Source organism: Gopherus flavomarginatus, chromosome 20, assembly GCF_025201925.1.
Source record: "Gopherus flavomarginatus isolate rGopFla2 chromosome 20, rGopFla2.mat.asm, whole genome shotgun sequence".
In the NCBI taxonomy this organism is placed as follows: domain Eukaryota; kingdom Metazoa; phylum Chordata; order Testudines; family Testudinidae; genus Gopherus; species Gopherus flavomarginatus.
In genome coordinates this window covers 22,216,391-22,244,317 of record NC_066636.1, presented here as the reverse complement: position 1 = coordinate 22,244,317, position 27,927 = coordinate 22,216,391, and the positions used below count along the sequence as shown (strand labels likewise).

Genomic DNA, 27,927 nt, shown 5'->3' with positions numbered 1-27,927 from the left:
TCAGAGGTACGGTGCCCCGTTCAAGTGACAGCAGTTCCTGGGACAGCTCCGGTCTTTCTGTGGGGCGACGGCGGGCCCAGGGCTGCCGTTGGTGGCAAGGGGGAGGCGCAGGGCAGCCAGGGCGGTGGACGGCTCCTCCTCCAGCAGGTTGTCCGTCTCCACATCTGAGGGCTCGCAGGAGCCCCGGCGCTTGTTCTCGGCACTGTAGAAGAAGGAGATGTTGCGGAAGCTGGGGTCCATGTCGTCCTTGATGCTCTCCAGTAGCTGGGTGAAGCTGGGGCGCTGGCGGGGGTTCTGCTGCCAGCACCAGCTCATCAGCTCGTGGCTAGGGGGAGGGAGAGAGGAAACAGATGGTTTCAATCGGATCCAGCCAGCCAGAGGATCAGTCCTTCCTCGCCCGGCATTCAAGGAACCCGACTTAATGCCCTAGGGGCTGAGGGTATCAGCCCCTAGAATAGTCCTCACGCACTGCCCTGCCCAAGTCCCCTGCAGGATTGCCCCAGGGGCGAGCTGGGTCTCCCATTCAGCCCTTGGCCTCTCTGCTGAGGCTGCCGGCCAGAGGACCAGTCCATGCTGGTGGCGTCCATCCCACTAGGAAGCGGGGCCAGGCCTGTCTCCTGTTCTCCACCGAGCAGGGCGAAAGGACTGTGCTCTCCCCCAGCTTTGGGTCTTATCCAGAGACTCTTGTGGTGATGGTGATGGGCACTATGGACCCGGTCCTTACACTTAAAGCCCAGGGTAGGACGGGCAGGGGAAACAGACGCATCCATGAAGGCGCTCTTGCCTTGCCTCCTACCCCAGGCAGGGAGCTCAGGGGCACGGGAGCAACTTACAGTTTCTCCGGGCAGTTCTCAGGCCGCTTCAGGATGCCATTGTCCATCACAAAGCGCAGCACCTGCTCGTTGGACAAGCCCTGGTAGGGCTGCTCAGCCAGCGTGGCGATCTCCCAGAGCACCACCCCAAACGACCTGCCAGGACACAGGGACAGCTCGGATCAGCCTCCTGCCTCCCCCCGAGAGCCGTGGCAACAGCGTAACCATTGAGGCAGGGTACCCTCACCCTCAACAGAAATCACCAAACCACAGTCCTCATATGCCAGTCACATCCAGAATTGCTCAGTCAGCCAGGTGCATTATGGGAGAATCCCATCTTCCTCCACTGCATCAGGTACTGTCTGCTGTTGGGAGCGGGATACTAGACAGACCAGACAACTCCCGATGGTCCTCGAACACCTACCAGACGTCGGAGTGGGTGTTGAAGATCCCGTCCTTCAGGGCTTCCGGGGACATCCAGCGGACGGGAAGCAGCCCCTTGCCACCTTTCCGGTAATAATCCGTCTCGTAGATGTCTCTGGTCATGCCGAAATCTTTCAGGGAAGAAGGAGCCAAGGAGAAAAGGGGTCACTCACAAGGACGATCTGTCTCGGCTGAGCTCTCTGGTAGTAACACTGGCATCTATACGGCGCCTTGTGGCACTAGGAGGCAGGGAACTGACACTCAAAACCTGCTCCGTTTTGGGGCTTGCCCAAGGTCACCTGCCAGGTCAGTCATCACGTTAGGAAAGGAACCCAAGAGTCCGGGCTCCTTGTTCAGAAAAAGCTCTGCCTTCTATGCACGGAGGAGAAAATAACAGCTCAGAGACCGACGCTCAGAAATCCTGAGTGTTCACCCACATCTCCAGCGGCCCAAGGCAGAGACGGACTCTGCTCAGAGATGGCCTGACTCCAAGAGGTCCAGAGGCTCTGCCTGGGACTGATCCGAACTCTCCAAGCCTTTTGAGCCAGCAAAATTTACACGCAATGTTCACATGCAGAAGAGTTGATAAAGTGAGGAGCTGACCCTGCAAGGGGCTGAGCCCCAGATCAGCAGGGGCTGATAGACCCCAGGGCAGCCCGGGACTGAGATGTCCATCACCCACCTCCAATCTTCACCGTGAAGTCCTCCGACACCATGCAGTTGCGGGCAGCGAGGTCCCGGTGCACAAATTTCTTAGCATTGAGGTAGGCCATGCCATCGGCGATTTCCCCTGCCATCTGGATCATGTTCTTCAGTGACGGGGGCGGCAGACCAGGGTTGTTCTGAGTGACACATCAAAATGAAGGGGGATGAAGGGCATGTGGCTATTGAGGGGCAGGCCCAGGGGTGGGTACACAAGTCCCTCCATCAACATCCATGGACAATTTTTGTGGAAAAAGCTGCGGGACCAGAGTCCTGGCAGTTCCACGTCTGAATTTCATGGGCTCAGGAGATCCAAACCAGCTGGGACCTAAATTATTTTGTATTATCTGTACTGTAGTAGTTGGCAAGCAGCCAGTCACAGCTCAGGTCCCCGGTGCGAGGTGCTATACAAACACAGAGCAAAGAGACAGCTCCTGTCCCAGAGAGCTTCCAATCCCCACCCCAAATGTGGGGCTTATCTTCTAATTCTAAATCACCTATGAGACAGCTAAGGGGGTTGGCAGCAGGGCAGGTAGGGGCATAGATAGACACATAGAATGTGTAGAGTTGGATGGATGGATGGACAGTATGGGGATGGAGGGATAGATATAGAATATATAGGGATGGATGGACGGATGGACAGACAGACAGTATAGGGAAGGATGACAGAGAGTCAGTGGGCCATGGAGTCCAGATGTAGCCCCTCCATATCAGGCCTGGGGGGCTCTGACCAGTGGCAAAATGGGAGGAACCTTCCCCTGTGGCTGCCCAGGCAGTCCCCACTCTGTGTATCCAGGGATGTCAGCCCCACCCAGCCAAACCCAGAAAGCAAGCACCTTTCACATGCTCTAACATTCCCTCCTCACCCATCAAGAAGCTGACTGGCCACTTCCCAGGAGAGACAGGCCATCAGCCTGAGTTTGGGTCCCGTCTCCTTCCCCCGGCCAGCTCCTGAGTCCCAGGCCCCGGGCAGCAGAACAGCACAAGACCCGGCCCCAGCGAGCCACCCACCTCTGCGTCCGGTCTGAGAGAGCGGAGGTAACTCTTCAAGTCCCCTCGGGTCATCAGCTCCATAATGACCAGGGCTGGCTGGCCCTGGGACACCACACCAAGGAGCCGGACCTACGGCCAAGGCCAGACAGGAGTTAGAAAAGCAGTACCAAAGGCTGGGGGTGGCTGGGCCAGAAGGGGCTGGGGAGCCGGAAGGGCAACCAGACTAGAGGGGCCACTGGTCTGACCCGGTCTGGGCAGGAGGCAAGATCTGATGCTAGCCAGATCCCTGCCCTTGTCCCGTTCGGCAGCAGACCTGAAACCGACCTAGATGGCCCAAGAATCTGTTCTCAGACAGCAGCTGGTGGGATAGTGGAGCACACAGGCCCCTGGTCTGTCTTGTGGGGCAGCACCACGGATTGGATCGACCATTGGGCTGTCTTGTGGGGAAGGACCCCCAATGGATGGACGACTGCTCTGTTCCACAAGGGGTCAGGATAGCAGGATAGCAAACTAAATGGTCTGGCCTGATATATCAGCAGATAAGGCAGCAGAAGAGATGGCCCATTGATCTGGGCGGGCATAGCAAACAAACATTAGCGCCATCAAAGCTCCCCTAAGGAAAGTGATGGTGTCTGTCTGGGATGGGAGCTAAAAGGGAGTGTAGAATTGGCTGAAAATATTCCATATGCAAGAGAAAATGGCTTTTTTGTTTAAATAGAAAATTCTGCAGGAAAACGTCTATTTTCAATTAGATTTTTCAGGTTTTCATTCAAAAAAAAAAACCTTGAAAATCATAAATTTTCCTGTTTTCAGCTGAAACTTTTCAGTTTTGGGCTTTTTGATGAAAACCTAAAAAAAAAAAGAAAAAAAAATCAAGAAAATCTTCAACCAAAACTGTTTCATTTGAGTCAACATTTTTCACAGGGGCGGGGAAAATATTTCTCACCCAGCTCTCTCACATTAAGTTAAAATGAGATGGTCCAAATTTTTCAAATTTCATGTAAATGTTTTGCTTGAAAATTTGAATTTTGAGGGGAAAGATGTGAGACAACATTTCAGGGAATTCCCCTGTGTTTCAAGGAGCTGGTCAAATTTTTTTCTAAGATTTCAAAATGTTACATTTTGATGAAAGAAAAACAAAAACCAACAGGGAAAGGGTCCAAAAAATGGTCGCAGTGTTTTTAATGAATAGATTCCATTCTGATCTCCTGCTTAGCACAGGCCAGAGAACATCACCCAGTGATTCCTTCACCAAGCCCATAGCTTGTGGCTGAACTCGTGCATATCCTGAGACAGAGACTCTACCTCGACCAGCCCTTGTTAGAATCCATCCCCCGTCCCCTCCCCACTGGATCCACACATACCACGTGGTGACACTTAAATGCCTTCATGACCGAGGCCTCGTTCAGGAATTCAATCCGCTCCCTCATGGTGGCCAGTTCGTTGACAGTCTTCAAGGCCACCTTGGTCTCCTCGTCCTCTTTTTCGATGCCCTGGGCGATCCCTTCATAGACCATCCCAAAGGATCCCTGCCCCAGCTCCCGGATCACCGTGATCTTATCCCGCGACACCTCCCACTCATCTGGGATATACACTGACAAGGAAAACACAGGCCAGGATTATGCCAATGCTCCCACAGGGTGCTTCGTGGCTCCCTCTAGTGGCTGAGCCACAAAAGAAAATCAAAGTCTACTACTGCCAGCAGCTGAGGGAGCTGCTCCTTTAGCTCGAGCTGTTAGTGCTGCAGGTCCCATCCTGGCTGGGACCCACAGTGTGGGGTTTTGCTTCACGGGCCAAGCTAACGGGTGTGGGGATGAGATTAACCCTTTAGGTGACTCCAAGACAAATGGCCAGTGGTTTAAAAGCCTATATTCATGTGCCCCCGGGAACCCTATAGGCACAACGACCCAGCCACGTGACCCACTGTGGGACTGTCTCACCAACAACCTGATCCTGGCCACCCGCAACTGCCACCAAAATGGCTGGGAGCAGCAGGTGCTCAGCACCTCTGTGGAGCAGACTCCAAGGATGCACCCAAGTGCAGGATTGGGGCCAAAGAAGCAGCCCCAGAGGCCTTCACAATAAGACTCCTATCTTGAGCTGAGAGATTAAGCAAGGCCCAGGGGTCCGGTGGTTCAAACTCAGGATAGTCAGCACTGACACAAAATGCCTGTGCGACGCTATTCCTTTCTGTGCCTCGATTTCCCCCATCCATAAAGTGGTAATATCACTTAGCGGCCCCTCGATGCTGGAACCAGCAATGGCTATTTCTTGGAAGCTGCCCAAGTCCCAGCCCCTCTGGAAAGCACCGCACGTACTGTCCGAGGTGCTGAAGTATTCCGGATTGACCGAAGCATAAAGCGTGCCGCTTGGGTATCCGTCATCGTTCCTACGAGGAGGGAAAAGCAGGACAAAAGTAAGTGCCTCGCTCTGACAACGTCCGGCGAGGGCAGCAAGTCATTCCAAGCCTGGCAAGCTCCTGGAGCATTCCCCAGTGTAACAGGCACCTGCCATAACTCATCCACATCCCAAGCCCCTGCAGCTCGGCTCCTCTCAAGATACAGCCCAGGACTAGCAATTCTGAAGTTACTGTTCTCAGCGGATGTGCACGAGGGGCCGATTCTCCATTGCTCCGCACCTGGCATGGTCGTTTACCCCAGGGCAGCGACGGTATACAGAGCTACAGCATCCAGAAGGTGATGCACTGGTGCAAATGACTGCAAAAGGGGAATTTGGCCCTTCCAGGCATCAGAGGGCCCCGTTCAGGAGGCAAGGAACCCCAGCAGGGGCTGAGCCAGTGTTCCAACAGGACTGGACTTCGGAGCAGTTTGTAAAACACTCCTACAAGTTCAGAAGGGGAAGTTGCAGCTACTGGGGAAAATGCAAACACTGAAAATTCAAATCCAGTCAAAATGCAGCCAGACGATCCAAATTCTCATTCACACCAAGGACCCTGCCCACCCCATTTCGGTAGCACACACGGCTCTGGAAGCAGGAATCAGTGATACTCGACACCCCTTTTACACTGCCGAGGCCTGTGTGTAGATAAGAATCAGGACCAAAGACAGGAAGGGATCTGGCCCCTTTGAGCTATGTAGAGATCCAGGGCCATCACAATACACACTCGGATCTCAGCTCTCCCATTCACATGCAGAGATGCTTCTGGTTTGCAACACAAGAATTGAGCAACCTGGTCTATTCAAGCCAGACTGCTGTCCACTCCTACCAGCCGCGGCAGGGGCCATGCCAGCTGCGTCTAGATGGCTGAGGGTTCATCTGAATCTGTGGGGTGGTTATTTTCTGAAAACTGATGCGATCTAAGGCTCAGCAGCTGGTGTTTTCCTGTTCTGACTCGGGCAAGCAAATAAAATGGAGGGAGGCAGCGCCCTATCTGGGCTGGGATCTGAGAGTTGCTGTCACGTACTCCCGGGCCATGGGTGTATGAAAGATTTGGAGGGGGGGAATCAGTGCTGGTCACCTTTGCAGAGGGCAGGTGAGGAAAGAGGGGAAGTGAAAGCCGATGATTGCAAACAGGGTCCTTTAATTCTGGTTCCTCTATCTGCTGCCATCCCCCCCAATTCCTGTCATACATACCCCCCAAAACTGTCTTTTAAGCAAATTTGACCTCATCTGTAAAGAGCCATTGTTATTTAATGAATATACACAACATACCCAGCTGAGTTACTAGATACATGGCTGGTCTGGTTGGGTTCTGGCAGCTTCTGAAGCACAGAATACAGCCTGTTTCCAGGCACATTCCTAGACATGATCGCAAGGTTTTCAAACACGGGGGGCCTGGAATCTCAGTGCCTCTGGTCCTGCGCTTGGGCAGGGGATGACGGTGTGTGTGTGGGGGGGGTCCCGTTTGCTCTCCCCGTAGTGCAGGGAATGGATCATCTCCCCCTGGACAGCTCAAGACACCTCACTGCAGGCATCTGTGCAGAAAGCCGGCATGTATTCACCACACGCGGGAAACAGAAGCTCGGGTCTTGCAGGGCGCCCCTGTCTGGAGGCGCAGCCCAGCAGGAGATGGGAGTAAAGGTGGCTCTGTGTCCCCTGAATCCTGAGCCGGCCCAGGGGACTCAGGGTCTGCCCTAAATACAAAGCAGCGTCCCACAGCTGGGGTGCAGACCCTTCCAGCCATGTCCCCACCCTGCACCTGGGGGGGAGAGGGGGCGACACTGGGTAGGGGAATCTCTCCTGGCTGGGTCCAGGCTCCTTTGCACTCCTCCTTCATGAGGCTTAGAACCTGGGACGTGGCAACAGGCAATGGGATTCCATAGCCAGGTCCCGGAGGTGACCGGCTCCAAGCCCAGAGCCAGTGGTTCCCACCCTCCCAGCCTTTCCCAGCGCCAAACGGTGTTACGTACCTTCTCTTATAGTAGAAGAAGACAAAGACAACCAGGCAGGTGATCACCACCATGAGGACAATGGGCATGACGGTCAGCAGCACGTAGAAGCCGCCAGACTCCTCCTCGGCTGCATGGGGGAGAAGTGGGGGGAATAAACAGGCCTGTCACTGAGATGCTAGCAGCAGAGCTACCCCTCTCCTCTGGGATGTGGGCACAGAGAACATGGCTCCGGTGGGCCCTCTCCTACGCCAGTGGCCATAACTGGTGTGGAGAAAGTAAATCAGGAAGTGTTATTTACTCCTTCTTCTAGCACAAGAACTTGGGGTCACCCAATGAATTGAATAGGCGGCAGGTTTGAAAACAAACAAAAGGAAGTATTTCTTCACCCAATGAACAGTCAACCTGTGGAACTCCTTGCCAGAGGATGTTGTGAAGGCCAAGACAAGAACAGGGTTCAAAAAAGAACTAGATAAGTTCATGGAGGATAGGTGCATCAATGGCTATTAGCCAGGATGGGCAGGGATGGTGGCCCTAGCCTCTGTTTGCCAGAGGCTGGGAATAGGCGACAGGGGATGGACCACTTGATGATCACCTGTTCTGTTCATTCCCTCTGGGGCACCTGGCATTGGCCACTGTCGGTAGACAGGATACTGGGCTAGATGGACCTTTGGTCTGACCCAGTATGACCGTTCTTATGTTCTTAATCCACCTCTGATGGGAAGGAATTGTGGTCTCCTGCACAGGCAGGGCTTCCATACAGACTGTGGCTCTCCCAGGCCAGCAGACCTACCCCTGCCCCTGGGACAGCAGAGTCTAGGGAGAGGAGTAGCCAGCAATTCCCCCCCCTTCCCCCAGCTCCGCTCTGCACCGCTCCCCATTGGGAGCTCCACCCCCCCCCAGCCAGCCCTCTGCTGGGGAGAGCTGGAACTGCACCACCCCAGATACATACCCGGGCCAAGGATGTAAAATTTGATGAGTCCAGTCCACGACCCGTTCCCAGCCAGCGAGGTGGCCCGGACCTTGGCAGAGTAATTCCCCGGCTGCAGAAGGGCAAGGTGGACACCCCCGTATTTGGCGTAGCGGTGGCGAGAGACACACACCACAGTGGTGACCTCCTGGGACAGGGAGAGAGAGAGACAGATGTTCCCGCGGACTCGGGGCCAGTCGCCATGACATCTGTGCTGACTAGCCCTGGGTTTATTTTGGGAGGTTTTACAGTAGCTCCTAGAGCAGGGCCTGGGTGTGCAGCTCAGACACACCGTGCAAGCCAGAGTCTGCCTCCAAGAACTCAATGGGCTAAAAAGAACCCGTTAGGAGGAGAGGGAGAAAGCTCAGGGAGGGTGAGGGACTTGCACAGGGGTAGAAAGCAAAGAACCCAGGTGTCCTGAGCCCCACGCAGGGTTTAAGTATTCAATAAGTGCCTTGTATTAAAAAGGCAAATGATTCTGTAGTCCTGTCTGTAACTCCACCGGGGAGGGGGCCCACAGGCCCCATGAAGGGAGAGGCGTGGGGGTGAGCTCAGGTGAGCTAGTAGGCCTGAGCCTAGGATCTTTGATGGCGTTAATGTTTGCTTAGTGTAATGCTTTCCCCCTTACAGGTAAATGCGCTTGCTCAGAAAGGGTTGGGTGGCAGCCGACGAGGACACTGGGTACCGTGCGTGAGCAGAGACATGGAGCAGGCTGTCTCCAGTCGTCTGTCTCTTGCGGGCGATATCACAGGATAGACAGGGGACTCCGCAGCCTGAAAATGACCCGCTCAGGAGGGAGAGACACGTGGGTCTCCAGCCAAGAGAGGCCACAGCTGAGGAGCTGGGAGCGTGAAGCGGGAGCCCTTGCTGGATCACAGAGAGGCCAGGCAAGTGGAGTTGCCCTGAATGGAACCCAGGTGTCCTGAGCCCCCACTGAGGGCCTTGTCCACTACCGCACACTGCCCTTCTCTACTCACCCAGCACACTCCAGCAACACAGCTGCTAGCCAGAGGATGGGCTGGACCGAGCCCAGGCACCAGCTGCCAGCTTAGCCAGCCCCAGAGCTCAAACCAGGGACCCTCAGAGCTGACTGCATGGGAGCAACACCCACAGCAGGCTGTGGCGGGGACAGGAACATGCAAGAATGTGGTGTGGGTGGGGTCTCCTCTCCTGGGGCAGGGCAGGCAGGTGCCATGAGCCAAGCAGGCTCAGGGGGGACGGGTCTTGTCACCTCGTTTTCCCGGCTGTACTTGATCTCGTACTTGAGGATGAGCCCGTTGGGGTTCTTGGGTTCCTCCCAGCGCAGCAGGACGCTGTTCTTGCTGGCCGGCTCCCAGGTGACGTTGCCGGGGATGTTATCTGCTTCCACTAGAGGGGCAAAGCAGGAGAGGCTGAGAGATTCGTTCAGCATGGGGTGGGGGGATCTGAGCACTGGAGCGTGTGCGGATCCCCAGTGCAGCTCAGCCCCCCAGGCTGTCAGCCCTAGCCCCCCACTTCAACACCAAACCCACCAGAACGAGGAAGAGAAAAGCAAAGACCTGCCAGTTCACCCCCACAGGGGCCCGCAGCAGGTGGGGAGCAGAGGGGCTGGGCCAGGCTGAAATGCACCAGCCCAGAAACACGCTGCTCCATGCCCTGCCGTCTGACCCACACCTCCCGCTGCCACCCCAGCCCTCGGGGCCAGTACTTACGCTCAGGCATAGTCCGGGCAAAGACAAAGGTGGCCGCGCTGCAGCCCACCGTGTGGGCAGCGTGGTTGCAGGCGTGGATGTCGATGCGGTACTCGGTGAAGTGGCGCAGCTGGGAGATGACGGTCCGGTCCCGCACCACTTTGTCCTCAAAGATCCGGAAATCTGTTTGGGCTTTGGGGCCGGCACCCGTTAGGTTCAGGGACGGCGGTTTCCCTGGGGGCTCCAGAGAGGAGGCATTGGAGAGGGGGTGGCCAGAACTGGTCATGGCCAAGATGTCTCTGCGCCTCTTCCGAGTTCTGCGGGAGAGAAGTGGGGAGTGATGTCTAGTGGTTAGAGCAGGGAGGCAGGACTATCCTTGGCTCTGGGGTGGAGTGGGCACCAGTGAGCTAGAGCAGAGGGGGCTGGGAGTCAGGACTCCTGGGTTCTCTTCACAGCTGTTCTTAACCCTACCCTGTGTGTGTCAATGGGGTACTGAGCCTCACTTACCTCTGAGGGTTCTTTTTGACAGACGTCACCTTCCAAGGGGGTCTGAAAAGACATCAATGAAAGGGGACTAGTTAGCAGAGTATCGTGGACAGTGCCGAACCCCAGAGTCCGGAATAGCAGGGACCCTAGAGGCAAAGACGTGAGTCTCTCTGGCTGGCCAAAACCCTAGTCCTAATAGAGTGGCAGAAAATTACTCTTAACAAACAGGTGTGGAATTTCGCTGCAAACCCCACCCTGGGGCCAGGGTCAGCACAGAGCTCAGCTAAACCTCCTCCCCAGGTGCGCCCGTCCTGTCCATCATCATCCACATTTCACACATGGGAAACTGAGGCACAGAGAGGCAAAAGGACTGGCCCCAGGTCACAATGCAAGTTTGTGCCAGGGCTATAGCACGGATATAACTCAAGACCCCTGGCTCCCAGCAGCTCTGCTCCTGCCAATGGTTGGCACTCCCAGCCAGAGCGAGAGAGAGAACCCAGGAGTCCTGAATACTGGAGCCACCGGACACTACTCCTCCCCCAGAGACAGGAGTAGATCCCAGAAGTCCCCTGCTCTAATCACCAGCCCACACTTTCCTTCCCGTCCCTGTCTTTCCAGGCAAGATTGGGTAAGGGTCCCCCCAACCCCAGCTAAGCCACCCACCCCCGGGCCATGTGGATGATGATGGAGCTGCTGCCATGGATCAGCAGTCCCCCTTGTTCCTGAAACCTGGCTAAGCCTTACCCAGCAGCACGTGGAGATGAGATTGAGTGGAGAGACTAGGCAGGGCTGAGCCATCCCCCTGGTAAGCGGCTATGAAGATGGCACTGCAAGGATGAAGAGTGAATCCCCTCTCCTCCCAGCTGGGTCCCACCCTCTGGAATCCCCTCCCCAACTAAGCCCCGCCCAGGTACCTGGGGATGATGATGGAATTGTGTAGGAAGTTCTCAAACTTCTTCTGGAAGGAGACAGCCTCGCCCTCCATCTGCAGCTGCCCGCTGTCCCGGTGGCACGGGCAGCACCGCTCCTCCGTGTCCTGCTCCAGCTCGGGACCCCCGCTGTCGTCCACATTGAAGCGGGTGTCCGCACTGCTGGTGGGCAGCTTAAGGCCTGGAGGCATGGGAAGAGAAAGACAGAGAGTGGGGCCAGGAGCAGGGGGGTGACGCCCTCCCAGGAGGGTCACGGGGTGTTGGCTCCGGCCCAGGGAGCCCAATTGGAAACAGCAGCCAAGGCCCCAGGGGGCGTGTTCAGTTCCAGGTCCCTTCCCCTGAGCGATGCTTTGAGTCCATCTCCATCACCTCGCCTGTCCTCTCCTCCCACGAAGGGTAAACTAGGAGACTCCTGAAATCCACTCCGCCCTCCCTCTGCCCTGAATCCTGATCCTGCCATCCCCTCTATGGATGGGCCCCACATACCCCCTGGGAGCGGGCCTGAGCCATGGGAAAGGCCAGTGCTGTCACGGCCCACATCCCAGTCTTTCAGCTCCCTCGCCATGGGGCACTAACCAGCCCCGGCGGCAGGCAGCCTCAGCCAATGGCCCAATGGAGCCCTGAGACAGAGCTCCCCATCTCTGATCTACCTCCAGGGCATGGCAGAAGCACCTCCCGTCGCTGCTCTGACCTGTGGCTCTGCAGTAGCCCCTCTCCCCGGCCTCCAGCCTCACCTTTGTGGCAATAGTCATTGACGTAGAGGTCCAGGTCCTCGGCCAGCTGCTGCCACAGCACCAGGTAGTAGGTGATGTTCCCGTTACGCTGGCTGGGCGGTTTCCAGCGCACAATGATGTGGGAGGAGGAGTTCGACATGGAGAGGACGTCCCGGGGCACTGTGGGGGCTGGACACCGGCATTGCAGAGACACCTACATTAAGCCCCAAAGATCCAGGGCTGGAGCCCCCTGCTCCCTCTCCCAGCTCCACATCCCCCCAACACACACACCCCACTTTGCACCCGTGTCTGTTATGAAGCCACCTGCACTGACCTCCCCACAACCACCGTGGTGCCCCAGGGGGCTGGATCCTGCTGGGCAGAGTCCATCTCCGCACCCCACCCCGGGCAGAGAAGCCTGCTCAGGCTATTCACGGGGGATTCAAATCCAGGCTCATCAGCACAGGCCTCTCCCAGTTAAGCTAAAGGAGCAGCTCTGTTAGCTGGTCGCAGTAGTAGGCTGTTATCCTCTCACCAGCCCCTGCATGTTTTCTAAGCAGCAACCCTTTCCAATGCCCCCCTGTGGCTACCCTCCTACCTGCCGGCATGGTGCGGATGTACACCACCTCGCTCTGCGCCCCGTAGTTGCGCCCCTCCTCGGCCGTGGTCAGGGTGATGGCACGGACGAAGATGGCATACTGGGTCCAAGGCTTGAGGTTCAGCAGGGCCACCCCTGGATCCTGGTCGTTGTTCAGTGGCAGCTCCACATCTACCACGTTCCAGCTGTTGGCCCCACAGGCATCCTGCCCCACATACTCGGTCACGTTCTGAAAGGACCTGGCCCAGAAGATATGCCACCCTCGGGGGTCAGTGCACAGGCCACCCAGGGCCTCTGTGAACTCAGCCCCTCTCCCCTCCCACACGCCTGCTAAGTTTCCCAGTCATTAGGGACATCTCCAAGCTACCAAGGGGCTCACGGTATGGTTACACACCAGCTGGGTGGAGTGGAGCCCTGCCTCCTTATGCTACTGGCTATTGTGGCCCTTTGCAGGAATTACTTTCCCTGCCACTGAAATGAATGCAGCCACCTCTGGGGTGGAGCATGGCAGCTGTTTAACAGCACCACAGCAATGCTACACAAGAGGGGTCTGCAGCTTAGTCCTAAGTGAGCAGCCCCTGTCCACTCCCTCACAGCCTCCCCAAAATCCCAAGGGATATCATGGAAGAGCCAAGTTTGCCAGTGCATCAGCCCCTGGCCCGGGCCCTTGGCAGGACCGGAACCGTCACTGCTGCAGCATTTGAGCTAAAGGAGTCATGTCACTCACTGGCGGCAGTAGTAGGTTGTTACCCTCTTGGCTTCCAGCCACATGAGTGGGCAGTGTGGCATGTGCTAAGTGGATGTGGCATGGCCAGGAGCTGGGTGATGGGGCGGAATGGGGACACTTACGATTCCTTGTAGTAGACGATGAAGCTGAGCAGATCACGGTACTCGGGGGGCCGGTAGCGCTCCCACTTCAGGAAGATGCGGTCGGACTCGGTGATGTTGGAAACGAAGCGCAGAGTCTGGGTCTTGCCTGCAATGGAAGCAGAGAGCATGGGGGGCTGTGTGGCACAGGGCCTCAAAAAAGCTGCAGGGGCTGCAGGTCACTCAGGAGGACTGCAGGGAATGGGGCCTGAGGGGAGTATGGGGGGGAACGGTGTCTGAGGGGAGCTGGTGGATGTTTAGGAAACAGGCCTGAGGGGAGTTGTGGGGGGCTGTGGGAAACAAGGCCAGAGGAGAATTGAGGGGGGCTGGGGGTTAAAGGGCCTGAGGGGAGCTGGGGGGATGTGTGGGGAACAGGGCCTGGGGGGAACAGGACTGAGGAGAGAGCGCTGGGAGGGCGGCTGGGGGGAAATGGAGGGGCTGGGGGGAAGGGGCCTGAGAGGAGAGCCCTGGGAGGGGCAATGTGTGAGGAACGGGGCCTGGGGGGAATGGGCCTGAGGGGAGAGCGCTGGGAGGGGGGCTGGGGGGAACTGGGGGATGTGTGGGGAACGGGGCCTGGGGGGAGAGTGCTGGGACGGGGGCTGGGGGGAACTGGGGAGGCTGAGGGGAACGGGGCCTGAGGGGAGAGTGCTGGGAGGGGGGCTGTGCTGTGTGGAGTCTGAGAAGCGCTGGGGAGAGGCTATGGGGTGTGAGGCCCAGGGCGTTTCCTAACAATTCTGTGCTGCCCAGGGCTGCCCAAAGCAGGGGCAAGTGGGGCAATTTGCCCCAGGCCCCACAGGGGCCCCACAAGAGTTTTTCAGGGGCCCTGGAGTGGAGTCCTTCACTCGCTCCAGGTCTTCGGCGGCAATTCGGCGGCCGGGGAGTCCTTCCACCCCGGGACCCACCGCCAAAGTGCCCCGAAGACCCGCGGCGGGGGGGGGGGTCCTTCCACCCCGGGACCCGCCGCTGAAGTGCCGGGTCTTCGGCGGCAATTTGGTGGCCGGGGCCCCCACCTCCGAAGACCCTAGGCCCCCTGAATCCTGTGGGCGGCCCTGGTGCTGCCCCCTTACAGGGGAGATTGCAGCCCCCACTAGGGTCTGCCCCAAAGCCCAGAGCAGCAGCGGGAAAGGCTCCCACTGACGGCGACGGCTCTGGCTGGGAGACGCTGGAAAGGCTTTGGGGCGAGTTACCCTCTTTGGGGCCAGGCAGTGTCCTGTTAATGAAGACTGGGCTCTAGGACACATGATTTGGTTCGTTTGCCATGTAACCCTTTGGTCCCAGCAGGGCAACTTGCTACCCCTTGACTCACGGTCCTTTGTTAAATCAACTTCTTGTTCATACTCGAACCAAGGCTAAGCGCTGGGGGTTAAGCAGAGCCGTGGTCAGAGGCATGACGGGGAAGTTGGTGTGTACGGTGCCTTTGGGAGCAGAGGGTCTGGGAGCGCCCAGTGGATCAGGGGCTGGTCTGGTCACTCTCAGACAATGCTCTGGGGACTCAGGGGTGGGGGTGCCCAGAGGGGTGGGGACCTGCAGATGCCTCTCTCCTGAGACTGCCAAAGAGAGAGGGGCGGGGGGGGTCACTGAGACCCACCCAACTTGTGTCACCCATGGGTGTGCTGGTCTGGTTCTAAGACAGGCATCCACACAATCACCCCCAGAAGTCACCCATTAGGGGGTGGCTCTTCTCTGAGCCCATCTCTTAAAGTCTCTCTGTGCAACGGCCGGGGGCTGGAGGTACCTCACTGCCCGGTGGCTCCAGGCCCCCCAGATGGCAGCATGGGGCTCTCAGCAGCCACCCAGCAAATGCTCTTGGGTTTCCCTGCTCCCTTCCCACTCCCAGGGCTGCAGGGGTGTTACGAGGTCCCAGCCAGGCGCCCAGGACTCACAGGAGGCTCTGTCCCCATTGGTGCGAGGATTGATCTCAGCCTTGTTCTGCCGGCCCTTGGTGCCCGTCACCTCCTCCATGCGGTAGATCTCGGATAGGCACAGCTTGGGGTTGAACGCGAAGTACACCTTCCCTACAGGGATGGAGAGCGTGTGGTGGCTCCAGTCCCAGAGCTGCTGCAGGTTCTGGTTGTCCAGGACGTAGAGGGTGTAATTCCTGAGAGTGAAGGGAGAGGCGGCTGGAACCATGGGGCCAGGACTGACTCCTCAAACAAGGGGATTCGCTCGCACAAACACCCAGAAGTGTGCACGCCCACCCAAACACACACCTCTCTCTCACACCCACAAGACAGATGCACACACGCCCCAACCCAGAGGTGCACTCACAGCCCACAGAAGCGCACAGACACGCAGACAGATGGCGCCCACTCCCGTACACACATACACACGCACAGCTCTCTGACAAGCTTCAGCACCGGACACACAGCACCCCTAAACCAGACACACACACACGCTCACACATACGTGGAGGTCTCCTAGCACAGAAGCACACGAACACATGACATGAAGCCACACACGTATGCCGAGGTCTCTCACACACACACGGGTGCACACACAGAGACAGAGTCTCTCTCTCTCTCATCCCTCCATGCTATACAATGCAAGTCACGTTTTCCAAGCAAGGAATCTCCTAGTGCCCAGGGCAAGGGTCCTTAGCTGCTCCCCTAACACAACATGTCCTGCCCTCTGCTATGCAAGAGGAAGGGGCCTCTATCCCATAGCTGGAGATGCAGCAGGATTGACGCCAGTGGCGAGATGGATGGAGGCCACCGGAGGTGGGAGGCATTGGAAGCCCAGCTGGACCGGGAATCCGCCATGTGCTAACGCGTGGTAAGGAGGTGAGTGGCTGAAGGGGTCGAGATGGGAGCAGTGGCTACACCCTGGCTAGAGGCACCATCTCTTAGGCTTCTCACCCGTCCACCATGGAGTCCCCCCGGATGAGCTTGAGGTTCTTGAAGAAGGACAAGGAGACGAGGGCGAAGGAGTGCTTGATCTTCAGGAAGCCCGTGATGGTCTCAATGAGTCCCAGACTGTTCTGCAACTCCGAGGCCAGGTTATCTGGAAGCAGGAAGGGAGAAAGAGCCCCTAAGGAGAGGGCGGTCGCCCTTGGAGATTCCCCATGTCAAACGTCAGGTGGAGAGACTAGGGGAAGAGGGGGCTGAACGGGACACGCACACAAACACAGACATCTATGCCCCTTGGGGTGCGTCGGCCACCCCAATACCAGCCCTGCACTCGGGCCATGGAGGGAATTCACAAACCAGCGAGTGCCAGCCCCATGACCAAGTCTGGTCCGTTCGTAGGATTGCAAAGGAGAGAGCGCAGGCCGGTGCATTGAGCATCCTGGGTTCTGTTCCCAGTTCCACCACCGACCCAGCACCTGCCCCTTGGCCACTTTGCAGAGACTGCCAGCTAGTGGTCAGAGGGGCATTTCCTGGTGGGCTGGATGTGCTGGGAAGTGAGCTGGGACCCAGCAAACTCACATCACCCGCTGCCCCTGGGTGTCAGCTGGTGGTTGTAGGCTGATCTAAAGGGGACCTGCAAGGAGATGCAGTGGGTCAGATATTGAATGGCGGGATAGAGCGGGAAACCCGGCTGATGCTTCTCACGGCCGTGCGCCAACAGGTGGGGGAGGGGAAGGAGGTCCGAGGCGGGTGGGGGTGTTTGTGTGGGGGCTGGCCCATCTGGCGTGGAGTGTGGGGACGACACTCACAGCCCCTGCGGATGTTAACGATCAGGTTGCCCTCAACGTAGGTGCAGCCGGCCAGTTCCTGCGCCGCACGGGTCGAGTCGATGGTCTTGGTGCCCACCTTGCACTCCTTGGGGCACAGCCCCTCGCACTTGTGGCAGAAGATGCTGGGGAGGGAAGGAAGGAGCAGGAGGGGGAGAGAGGCAGAGGCAGATTTGTTAGTGCCCCATTGCCTGGGGCACCCCCCCAAGCCGTGCAATTCCATGTGGGGAAGGCCATTGCAGGGGCAGGCAGGATGGGGGGGTCACTGCAGGGGATAGGGGGTCACTGTGGGGGATAGGGAGGCTATTGTGGGGGCAGGCGGGATGCAGGGGGGATCACTGCGGGGGATGACGGCTCACTGTGGGGACAGGCAGGATACAGGGGTGACTGCAAGGGATGAGGGTCACTGTGGGTGCGGGGGCAGGTGGGATGCAAGGGGATCACTGCATGGGCATGCAGGGTGCAGGGGGTCACTGGGGAGGATGGGGGTCACTGCGGGTGCAAGAGCAGACAAAATGCATGGGGGTCACTGTGGGGGCTGGCAGGATGCAGGGGGCTCACTGGGGAGGATGGGGGTCACTGCGGGTGCAGGGGCAGGCATGATGTGAGGGGGTCAATGTGGAGGCAGACAGGATGTGGGCAGTCACTGCAGGGGATGGGGGGTCACTGAGGGGACAGGCGGGATGCAGGAGGTGTCACTTCAGGTATGGGGGTCACTGCGGGTGCGGATGGGATACAGGGGGGTCAATGCTGGGGCAGGCAGGATGCAGGGCTGCGGGGGCGGAGGCACGGCTCGGCCTCAGCCCCCAGGAGAGCCGCTCACCTGCTGTCATTGCGTGTGTACCCCGAGGGGCACTCGGACAGGCACCTCTCGTGGTGGATGACGAACTCAGAGGCATCGCGGGGGTTCTCGGACACCTTGCGCAGGCTGGCGCAGTACTCGGCCGTCACGCAGCGCCAGCCCTCGTACCGGTAGGTGCGGGCCGGGCAGGAGGTCAGGCAATGCCCGTTGAAGTGGAAGTGGCGGCAGGCCACGCAGGCCCTGCTGTCCCACGGACGGCTGCAGCCTCCCAGGCACTCCGGGTGGCAGCATTCCCCGGCCGCGGTGCAGGCGATTCCGTCTCCACAGGGACATACTGGGGTCAAGAGAGAGAGAGATCAACTAGAGGTTAGTCCATTCCCCCCGCCACCTCTCCTCCCCACGAGAGCCGGATCAAGGTCTCGGCTCTCTGGGTCTGTGCCCAGCCCCTGGAGCTGCGAGATCGCATCCCAACCTTAGCCTCCACTGACAACAAATTTATAGCGCTCGTGCTTTCGAGGACAGCTCAGAAATGGGACCAGAGGGGAAGTTGTGTAACCAATGCAGTGGTGCCGGCCTGACCATGCAGAGAGCCTGAGACCCTTGCTCGAGTGCAACTGATACTGAGACGCTTGCCTGAGTCTGCAGAGAGCCTGAGCCAGTAACTCCGGGAGGGGTGGAGCTGCCCCTTTCTTTTCACTAGAGCACTAGCTCCAAGCCCCTCTGCTCTGATGGGCCCTGCCAAACCCACCTCAGCAAGGGGCTGAGGGGGCAGGAGAGGAGGAGTGCAGCAGGCCTGACCCACCTCCACTCATTCTCACTAGCTGCTGGGGTCAGTCGTGGGGGCCCTGCTGCAGAAGACAAGAGATTCCCCTACCACTCCCTTCTGCTCTCTGGACGGGGACACAAACCATCCTGCCACTCCAAAGGGGGCAGCACCACAGCACAGGGCGGGGCCATGGCACGTCTCAGTCCAGTTCTCACCCCCACCCAGTCCCCTTCCACGGGTGTCCCACAGCATCCATTCCGTGGGGACGAATTCCTCTCATTATATGGCTTCTCCCTAAGGACGGCTGGCAGTAGCTCCCACTTCCCTCGCTAGGCCAGGCTTCCTGGGCAGACTACATCTCCCATGATGCTCCCTTTTGATGGGGAAAGGCAGTGCATCATGGTAGCGGCATGACTGCAGTGCATCATGGGAGATGAAGTTCAACTGGGGAGCCCATCCCATAGAGAAAAATGGGGGCTCAAGGCACCCAAACTCCAACTCCCATGAGGTGCCCCAGCAGCAAAATATTTAGATTTTCAGCCAAAATATTTCATTCTTGGCCAAAATATTTTGATTTCCCATTGAAATGTCTGATTTTGTGTGTTTGGTTTGTTAATGAAATTTTAAAAATTCCACCAGAAGCAGACAACAACAAAAAACTGAGGTTGAAAGCCCAATTTTTCACTGAAAAAGTTTTGATGCAAAATTTTCAATCTGCCCTAGCCACCAACTCCACAGGCAAATCACATAGAGAAACTGAGGCAAAGAGCCTCTCGACCAAGGGCCTTTGTCTTTCATGAAAGGCACCGCGGGAACTCTAAAGTTCCATTTCCAAGGGAACAACTTCCACCAGCAGCCAACTTTTCCACTGTCTCATTTACATGTTTACTCAGCATCTCAGAAGCACCGGCGAGTTGGCCACAATCCAGGGTGGAAAAGCACCAATGAGGTCAAACTGCGACAAAGGGGAAATTTGGCTCTAAAAGAAAAAGGAACGTTCGCCGGTGGGAAAAGCCATGGCTGGGCGGTTTTGCAAATCGGCCGGTGCTGGAGATGGCAGGGGCGGGAGGGCTAGGAAAAGAGAACGAGACAGAGGGAGGGAGACTTTGCTGCTTTGGGCAGGTAGGTGTAGGTCGCCATTGGAACGCCACATCCCCTTAGGGAGGTCACGTGCTGGAGCTGCTGGACGCATGTGGGTTCAAACCCCGCAGGGGAGCAGAGCTCTCATGTTGGTGCCAAGTGGGCCCTGAGTTCTGGTCTCTGCTCTCCCTCTGAGTGGGTCCTGGGCAAGTCATTTAGCCCTCCCCCATCTGCAAACAGGGCTGCTCATGCCTGGCTCAAGCCATGATGCCATCACGCTTGTGCTGCTAAGATAGGGCGTTGCTGGGTTTGGATGAAACCCTCGAGCTTCCCGGCCTGGGGACAAGGAGAGATGGCTATAGGGTGTGATTGGCCAAAGGTATCATGGGGGACTCCATTTTTAAAGCAGCAGACACCTGAGTGATGGGGTCGGAGGGAGCGGGTGCATGGGGACTGATGGATAAAGAGCTGTGTCTGGGGATGGATGGATGGACAGTTGTGGGAGGGATGGATGGAGGGATGTATATAGGAAGGAAGAGAGAAAGGGGTGATGGGTTTGTGGGGGGGAATGAATGAATGGAGGGGTCTGTATGGGGATGAATGGAGGGGTGCATATAGGAAGGACAGGAGGGAGAGAGAGGGGGTGGGGATGGATGGGGCGTGTGGGGATGGATGGATGGAGGGGTGGCGAGAATGTATGGAAGAAGGGGTTCATATGATGATGGATGGATGGAGGGCTGGTGGGATGGGGGGAATGGATGAATGAAGGGGTGTATATGAGGATGGATGGAGGGAATGGATGGAGAGATGCATATAGGAAGGATGGGAGGGAAAGAGAGGGGGATGGATGGATGGATGGAGGGGTGGGGGGAATGGATGAATGAAGGGGTGTATATGAGGATGGATGGAGGGAATGGATGGAAGGATGCATATAGGAAGGATGGGAGGGAAAGAGATGAGCATGGATGGATGAAGGGATGGAGGGAGAGGCCGGGGGAATGGATAGATAAAGGGATGTGTATGGGGATGGAGGGATGGATGGAGGGGTGGGGGGAATGGATGAATGAAGGGGTGTATATGAGGATGGATGGAGGGAATGGATGGAAGGATGCATATAGGAAGGATGGGAGGGAAAGAGATGAGCATGGATGGATGAAGGGATGGAGGGAGAGGCCGGGGGAATGGATAGATAAAGGGATGTGTATGGGGATGGAGGGATGGATGGAGGGGTGGGGGGAATGGATGAATGAAGGGGTGTGTATGAGGAGAGGTGGAGGGAATGGATGGAGGGATGCATATAGGAAGGATGGAAGGGAAGGAGAGGGGGATGGATGGAAGGATGGATGGAGGGAGGGGTGGGGGGAATGGATGGAGGGAGGGGTGTGTATGGGGATGAATGGAAGGGTGCATATGGAAAGGAAGGAAGGGAGGGAGAGAGAGAACTAGATGGATGGGGAAGAGGGGGGACGGATGAACTGATCGCTCCAAGCTGACACAGCAATCCCTACAGCAAGCTGAGCCCCGCAGTTCCCTGGCAAGGCCTGCGGTGGGAACGGGGCAGCTGGAGGTGCAGCCCCGTCCCCGCGATGCAGCCGCAGCAGGAGGTTACATTGCCGATAAGAATCTGTGTTTACAGTGTATATTTCATTACGAGGCCTCCTGTTTACAGGAAACGAGCCCGGGTGGGTCCCGTATTTACCCCACCACTGGGAAAACACGGCAGCTGGGAGCTGGCCTCTTCTCAACAGCATGCAACAAAGCAGATCTGATTACTCCCCATTGCGTGCCCGTCGAGAAGTGCAAGTGCCCCAGCTGCGTGGAGATGCGCCGCTCCGTCTGCTAGTGTGCAGCAGCCATCCGACGGCCCCCTCCACAGATTTCACGGGAAGTCTCGGAGTCTGTCTACCGGGTTTCAAAGCAGGACACGCTACAGCAGCAACACTGGGTCAGGGGATCTCAGGTGGCGTTTGGACCAGTACCATTATATGCGCCAGCAGAGCTACCCTGGTACAGAGGCCTCCGGTGTAGGCAGCCCCCAAGGAAAGGATCAGAGCAGCCACCGTCCCTGCTCTGTCTGACTCAAGCCAGCTGGTTAAACCAGACCTGCTAGGTCATTACAGGTTGGGATGTTTTTCACAGGCACCTAACCCCCTTAGGTTTCTAATGCCCATTGACTTTCAGCTCCCTTCGGCTCCAGGGAAAAACTGAATCCTCGTGTACCTCAAACCCCAATCAGAACTTCGACGGGCATTCAACCTCAGAACCTGGATCCAGAATTGAATCTGGATCCACATTTTGCCAATGATGCACTCCCACCCATCCACACACCCCCTCATTTATAATGTGCCAAAACCCAAATCCTGGATTCCAATTTTGGATTGTTCGACGTTCAGGCCCAAATTCTGTGACGTGAGTCCCTGTCTAGTTTAACACTCCAATGGGGGAGAGGGGGCAGCTTAGTAGTGAGAAAGGGGAAAAAATCTCACCTCCAGGCCTAGTCCAGGTCATTCAAATGGAAAGGGCCAGAGAGGGGAGAGGTGGGTTAGGAGCAAGGCAGATGGTAGAGAGATTATGGGCTGGTTAGACTACCTGGAAATAGGTGTGTGTGGTATACAGTGCAGCTACGAAATTGTGATGCTTTTTGTTTTCTCTGACAGGTTTCAGAGTAGCAGCCGGGTTAGTCTGTATCCGCAAAAAGAACAGGAGTACTTGTGTCATCTTAGAAGTGAGCTGTAGCCCACGAAAGCTTATCCTGAAATAAATTTGTTAGTCTCTAAGGTGCCCCAAGTAGCCTTGTTTTTTCAGTTTTCTGTGTACCGCCCCTTTAAAATTTCTAAGCGGCAACTATCATTTGCTGGAGGATTCTCTGCACTTTGAGGTCTTCAAACCATGATTTGAGGACTTCAATAGCTCAGACATAGGTCAGAGGTTTGTTACAGGGATGAGTGGGTGAGATTCTGTGGCCTGCGTTGTGCAGGAGGTAAGACTAGATTATCATAATGGTCCCTTCTGGTCTTAAAGTCTATGAGTCTATTCTGTTCTCGCAGTGGCTGCTTGTTACCCAAGGAGACAGACACACACTGTGCTCTCCCCCAAGAGACTTCACTTTAGTTCTTTCTTGCCAATGGTTTTGCCCCTTGATCTAAAAACAAAGTCATTTGAAGCTGAAAGTTAATACTTTTCCCTCTCTGTTTCTGCAAACTGTGTCAGAGCAGGGCACTTCTGTGAGCTGCTCACCAAAGCTAGTCCACTGAACTCTGGCAAGCCAGCTTCCCCACTTCTCTCAGTGACTCTTGTTTATTTGTTCCCCCGGTCCTGACATCTGTCAACTCAGATGGCCAGCAGACGACACATGCTGGAAGGATTATCAGCAATGGTGCCAATGAAATTTAAATAAACAAACTAACTGTTTTCTAAAAATAGATGCCCTCTAACAGGTTTCTAATCAACAGAATGCACGAAGGTGTGGTCAGTGCAGGATGCGTAAACGGGCTTATTCATGCAGGAATCACTGGGTGACGGTCTATGGCCTATGTTATGCAGAAGTCAAACTAGATGCTCATAGTGGTCTAGCAATTCCTAGATTTTAAGACTAGGGTCCATCTAACCCAGTATCCTGCCTTTCAAGGTGGCCAGCACCAGATGCTTGAAGGTCCAGGAAACCCCCTAATGGACAACAGAGGTATAACCTGTTCACATGTGAATTTTTCTTCTTAACCCTCTCAATTAGCAATTGGCTAACATGATGGTTTACATCCCTTGTGCGTTTTTGTCCTCTCTCATCTAAACATGAAAACACCCACTAACCATGTGCAAATGTCCAATCTCTTTTCTGAACCCTGCTAAGCTCTCAGCCTTGATAACGTCTAGTAGCAGTGAGTCCCACAGGCGAATAACACTTTGTAAAGCAGCATTTCCTGGAATCGGTTTTACAACTCTTGCCTTTTAATTTCATTGAGTGCCCTGGGATGACAGGCCCAGCCTACGTGTGACTTTGCCACTCAATGGCTACACCGAATTCTTGGAAATAAAATCTTGAGGCTGCACCACACCCTCACCCTCTACACCCAGATTTTGTCCTGATATCACTGTGTCAGCGAGGGGGGTGATTTTTTACTGATATACTGTAGTTATACCAGCACAATCCCTAGAATGAACCCAGGTAGACCAGGACAAAGGTGAGTGGGGTAGCTTATTTCCCTTCCTCAACAGGAATAGTTATAAACTGCACGTAAGCACCTTCAGACCCGGACAAGCCACGTTACGGCCAGGTCTGCACTTATAATTTACACCGGTCAGGGGTGTGAAAAACCATGCCCACTCCAGCGATGTAGCTCTGCCGAAATGCAGCTTTGCAGACAGACGAGCATTTTGGTCGGCGTAGCTAACACTGTCTGGGGAGGTGATGTTCCTACACCAGCAGAAAAACCCATTCTGTTAGCTAATGCTGAGTCTACCCTGGGGGCACAGGCTCTGTAGTGGGGACATGGCCCCAGGGGTGTTTGTACTACCCCGCTGTAGTTAAAACAGCGCAGCTGCTGCGTGTAGACAAGCTCAGTTTCTCTCTTATGCTATGAATGAAATCCTTGCGCTGATAGAGTCAATAGCAGACCTGCCAATGATTTCTCTAGAGGCAGAGTTTCACCCTATAACCATCTATATCAAGCACTATTTTATGTCCCAGATTTTAGATTTATTATTATCCTGTAATAATATTGCATTCATATGTTTAACTACTTGATTAACATTTCGATCACTGTAACGCCCAGAGGCCCGAACAAGGATCAGGGCCCTGTTGCGCTAGGTGCAGGACAAAAGGATTTGAAGACATGGGGTTTGCTTCTTACACCAAGGCCCCTTTTCAATGCCAGAGGGCCGTTTACCACGGGGCGTGGTGGATTCCCCATCACTGGCAATTTTAAAATCAAGATTGGATGTTATTCGAAAAGACCTGCCCTCGGTATTATTTTGGGGCAGTTCTCTGGCCTGTGTTATGCAGGAGGTTCGACCACAGTGGCCCCTTCTGGCCTGGAGCGAAAAGGCAAATCAGACTCACAGTCCTGGCCCTTTTGAGTTTATGTCCATGTGATGAATTGCAGCGTCATGTTATCAACTTCATGAACACGACACTTTGACCACCTCAATTGCACTCTGCCCACTAGTTCCTCTTTCCCAGGGCTCCTTTTAAAATACACCAAACTTCCGGGCCAACTCTAAAATGCAGCCACCTCTGGGGCCAGGGCTGGCTCTAGCCATTTCGCCGCCCCAAGCATGGCGGCACGCCGCGGGGAGCGCTCTGCCGCTCGCCGGTCCCACGGCTACGGTGGGCCTCCCGCAGGAGTGCTCCACAGGAGCTGCCTGCCGCCCTCCCGGCAACCGGCAGAGTGCCCCCTGCGGCATGCCGCCCCAAGCACGCGGTTGGCGCGCTGGAGCCTGCAGCGGGCCCTGTCTGGGGCAGTCTGTTGGCAACTTTTCAAGAAGAGCGGCATTGCCGCTTAGGACAGGAAGCGACTCCCAACACTGCTTGAAACTGCGGAAGCAATGGAGGGATGTGGGTCTTCATTACGCGCTGTGGACCTGCCCGCCGGCAGCGCGCCCTCTCTGGTTTTGAAAAGTGCCACACGCAGGCAAGAATTTGGTTTCAGCCCTCATGGGGAAGGCAGAAACTCAGACACCCTGTCAGTGCATGGGCTCAGAGGGGAGAGCACCCCTCGTAGAGCAGAGCCTTACCAGTCCCTGCAGAACAAAACTCCCTAGCAGTACCCTGTTTCCCAGGGATGCACACCCCGTCTACTACAGCCTCAACACCACCACATGGTCTCCCATCCCAAAGCAAAGCTGTTTAGCTTACCAAGCTGGCCAAGCACCTCAGAGCTGGAGCAGGGTAGACACCTACCTTTCTGGCAGTAGCTGGATGTCCAGCAGCGATACTCTAGATGCCCGTTGATGTTGGTCTGGACGCAGGGCTTCTCCACGTCCAGGATGCCCGGGCACACGTCGGCACACTCCTCCACCTGCTTGTTGCTCACGATGTAGTTGTTCTCTACCGAGTCGAGCAGGAGCAGCCCCCAGTCGATGGTGGAGATGTGGCAGAGCTCCTGGTTGCGTTCGATGCGCACCGAGCCCCGCAGAATATCGGTCAGGCTGTGCAAGCCGATGTCTCTGAGGTGGGGCATCTCGAAGATGACCAGGGCATAGTTGAAGAACAGGTTAGTGCCCCGGATGACGGACAGGTTGGGAAAGAGGTCACGCAGGCTCTCTAACCCGTAGACCCGGAAGAGGAGCAGGTACTCGGTGATCATGATGAGACGGGGAAAACTGAGGCCACAGAAGTCCTCGGCGGCGGTGGTGAACATGAGGAGGATCTGCAGGTTGCCCTCGATGATGGTGCAGTTCTCCAGCTTCCTCAGCTGGGAGACGTCATTGCGGATGTCCATGCTACTGCAGACTGGAAAAGAGTAACACAAGGTATGAACCCTCCAAGCCAACCCAGTGCTTAGGGCTGGGCCTTGGCCTCGATTTTGGGGAACTGGCCTTCAATTCCCCGCTCTCTTAGACCCAGCTTCTCACTGTTTCATTTCAGGTTGGGTCAACAGTAGTTACTGGGTCCAGCTGAGCCGCTGCCGTGCCGCATGGGAGATGTGGTTCTAGGTCTGAAACGCTTCCATTCTCCCTAAGGGACTCTGCTCCCTGGTAGGACTACATCTCCCATGATGCATCACAGTTTCCAGCTGTGACTGAATTGCCACAGTGTGTCATGGGAGGAGTAGAACAGTTCGGGAACAGGACCCATAAAGGAACATAAGGGCGTGAAGGATGCAGAACTACAGTGCCCATGAAGCACTGCGGTGGCTCTGGCGGCCGTAGCAATTAATGTTGACCCGAAACAAAACATTTAGACATTTCCAAATGGACGGAACTCTCTTTTCTACAAAGTTTTGATATTTTGCCTTTTTGTCCCGATTCAGCATGAAAAAAAAAAACGGTCAAAATCCCAGAATTTCCCACAGGATGGAAATTCTGTTTTTCTCTCCACTCTGCAGCAGTCCGAAGTGTGCGAGGAAAGCAGAACTGGCACCGTTTTAAAATCAATTTAGCTCAGCCCAGCAAATAACTGGATGCAGGTGCAGTCAGAATGATGGATAGATAGATAGATAGATACAGATGGAAACAGATAAAGTAGGGGGTGGCATGATAGATAGATAGATAGATAGATAGATAGATAGATAGATAGATAGATAGATAGATAGATAGATATGGCTACATAAAAGTAGACAGATAGATACACATGGTGACAGAGGGTATGTCTACACTGCAATGGAAGCCCAGGGTTAGCGGGACTCAAGGCAGCTTGAACCCAGGGCTTGAACGTCTACACTGATTCTTAGTGGGTTGCTAGATTAGAAGTGGTGCCTGTTAGTTATTTCCCCATAGCCTCTCAATGGAAGTTTCCAGCTCCTCTGGGCTTCCACTGGTTGCCTCACCTAGCGCTCCACACGGTGGGCAAGGGCTGGTACCTGTGGGAGGGAGGGATGGAAAATCCCAGCGGCCGAAGGCGGGTGCCCTTTGTAGCTTCTCTTCAGGCAGACGAGCCTGCAGGGAGCGAGGGACTGGGCCACCCTAGCGCACATTGGGACTGGGGAACCATGTCCCCATGTGAGGGCAGCTGGATCAGCCAGAAGGACAGACTCTGCAGGCCAAGGTGCACTGGGAGCTCCAGCCAGCTCAAGATGAGCCCCAACCCCCTGGGCAGTGGGAGATCTGTGCACCAGCCCCCTCCCCTTTGTATCACAGTAGCATGTAGGTGAGTGATTCTTAACCTTTTGGACTGGTGACCCCTTTCACCCAGCAAGCCTCTGAGCGTGACCCCCCTTATAAATGAAAAACACTTTTTAATGTATGTGACACCATTATAAATGCTGGAGGCAAAGCGGGGTTTGGGGTGGAGGCTGACAGCTTGAGACCCCCCATGTAATAACCTTTTGATCCCCCCTGAAGGGGCCCAACCCCCAGTTTGAGAACCCCTGATGTAGAGGATCCAGCCCCATGGGGCTCTGATCCACCAAAATCAGAGTCCCATTGTGCAAGGTGCTG

At 56.0% G+C, this 27,927-nt stretch overlaps 1 protein-coding gene across 1 annotated transcript; it reads right to left on the bottom strand.

Annotated features, from left to right (window-relative positions):
- On the bottom strand, nt 1-26,276 carry INSRR (insulin receptor related receptor). The gene is made up of 21 exons (XM_050930499.1): nt 25,730-26,276; nt 18,009-18,321; nt 17,168-17,310; nt 16,368-16,512; nt 15,396-15,610; nt 13,495-13,621; nt 12,646-12,884; nt 12,069-12,236; nt 11,320-11,515; nt 10,427-10,468; nt 9,941-10,236; nt 9,481-9,617; nt 8,232-8,397; nt 7,301-7,409; nt 5,249-5,319; nt 4,295-4,524; nt 2,949-3,059; nt 1,918-2,077; nt 1,237-1,366; nt 834-968; nt 1-325 (listed from the first exon to the last, which is right to left on the bottom strand). The coding sequence occupies exons 1-21, from the start codon at nt 26,268-26,270 to the stop codon at nt 1-3; spliced, it is 3,999 nt and encodes a 1,332-aa protein (XP_050786456.1). The 5' UTR covers nt 26,271-26,276.
- Nucleotides 26,277-27,927: the final 1,651 nt, after the last annotated feature.

Bases quoted from the DNA above. Each gene is read 5' to 3' on its own strand.
- INSRR (XM_050930499.1), bottom strand. From the start codon at position 26,270: ATGGACATCCGCAATGACGTCTCCCAGCTGAGGAAGCTGGAGAACTGC. The intron at 10,469-11,319 runs GTACCTGGGCGG...ATGTCTTTTCAG, and splicing joins AATTCCATCATCATCCCCAG to ACCCCCTTGGAAGGTGACGT. The intron at 8,398-9,480 runs GTGACAAGACCC...TCCCTGTCCCAG, and splicing joins AGTACAGCCGGGAAAACGAG to GAGGTCACCACTGTGGTGTG.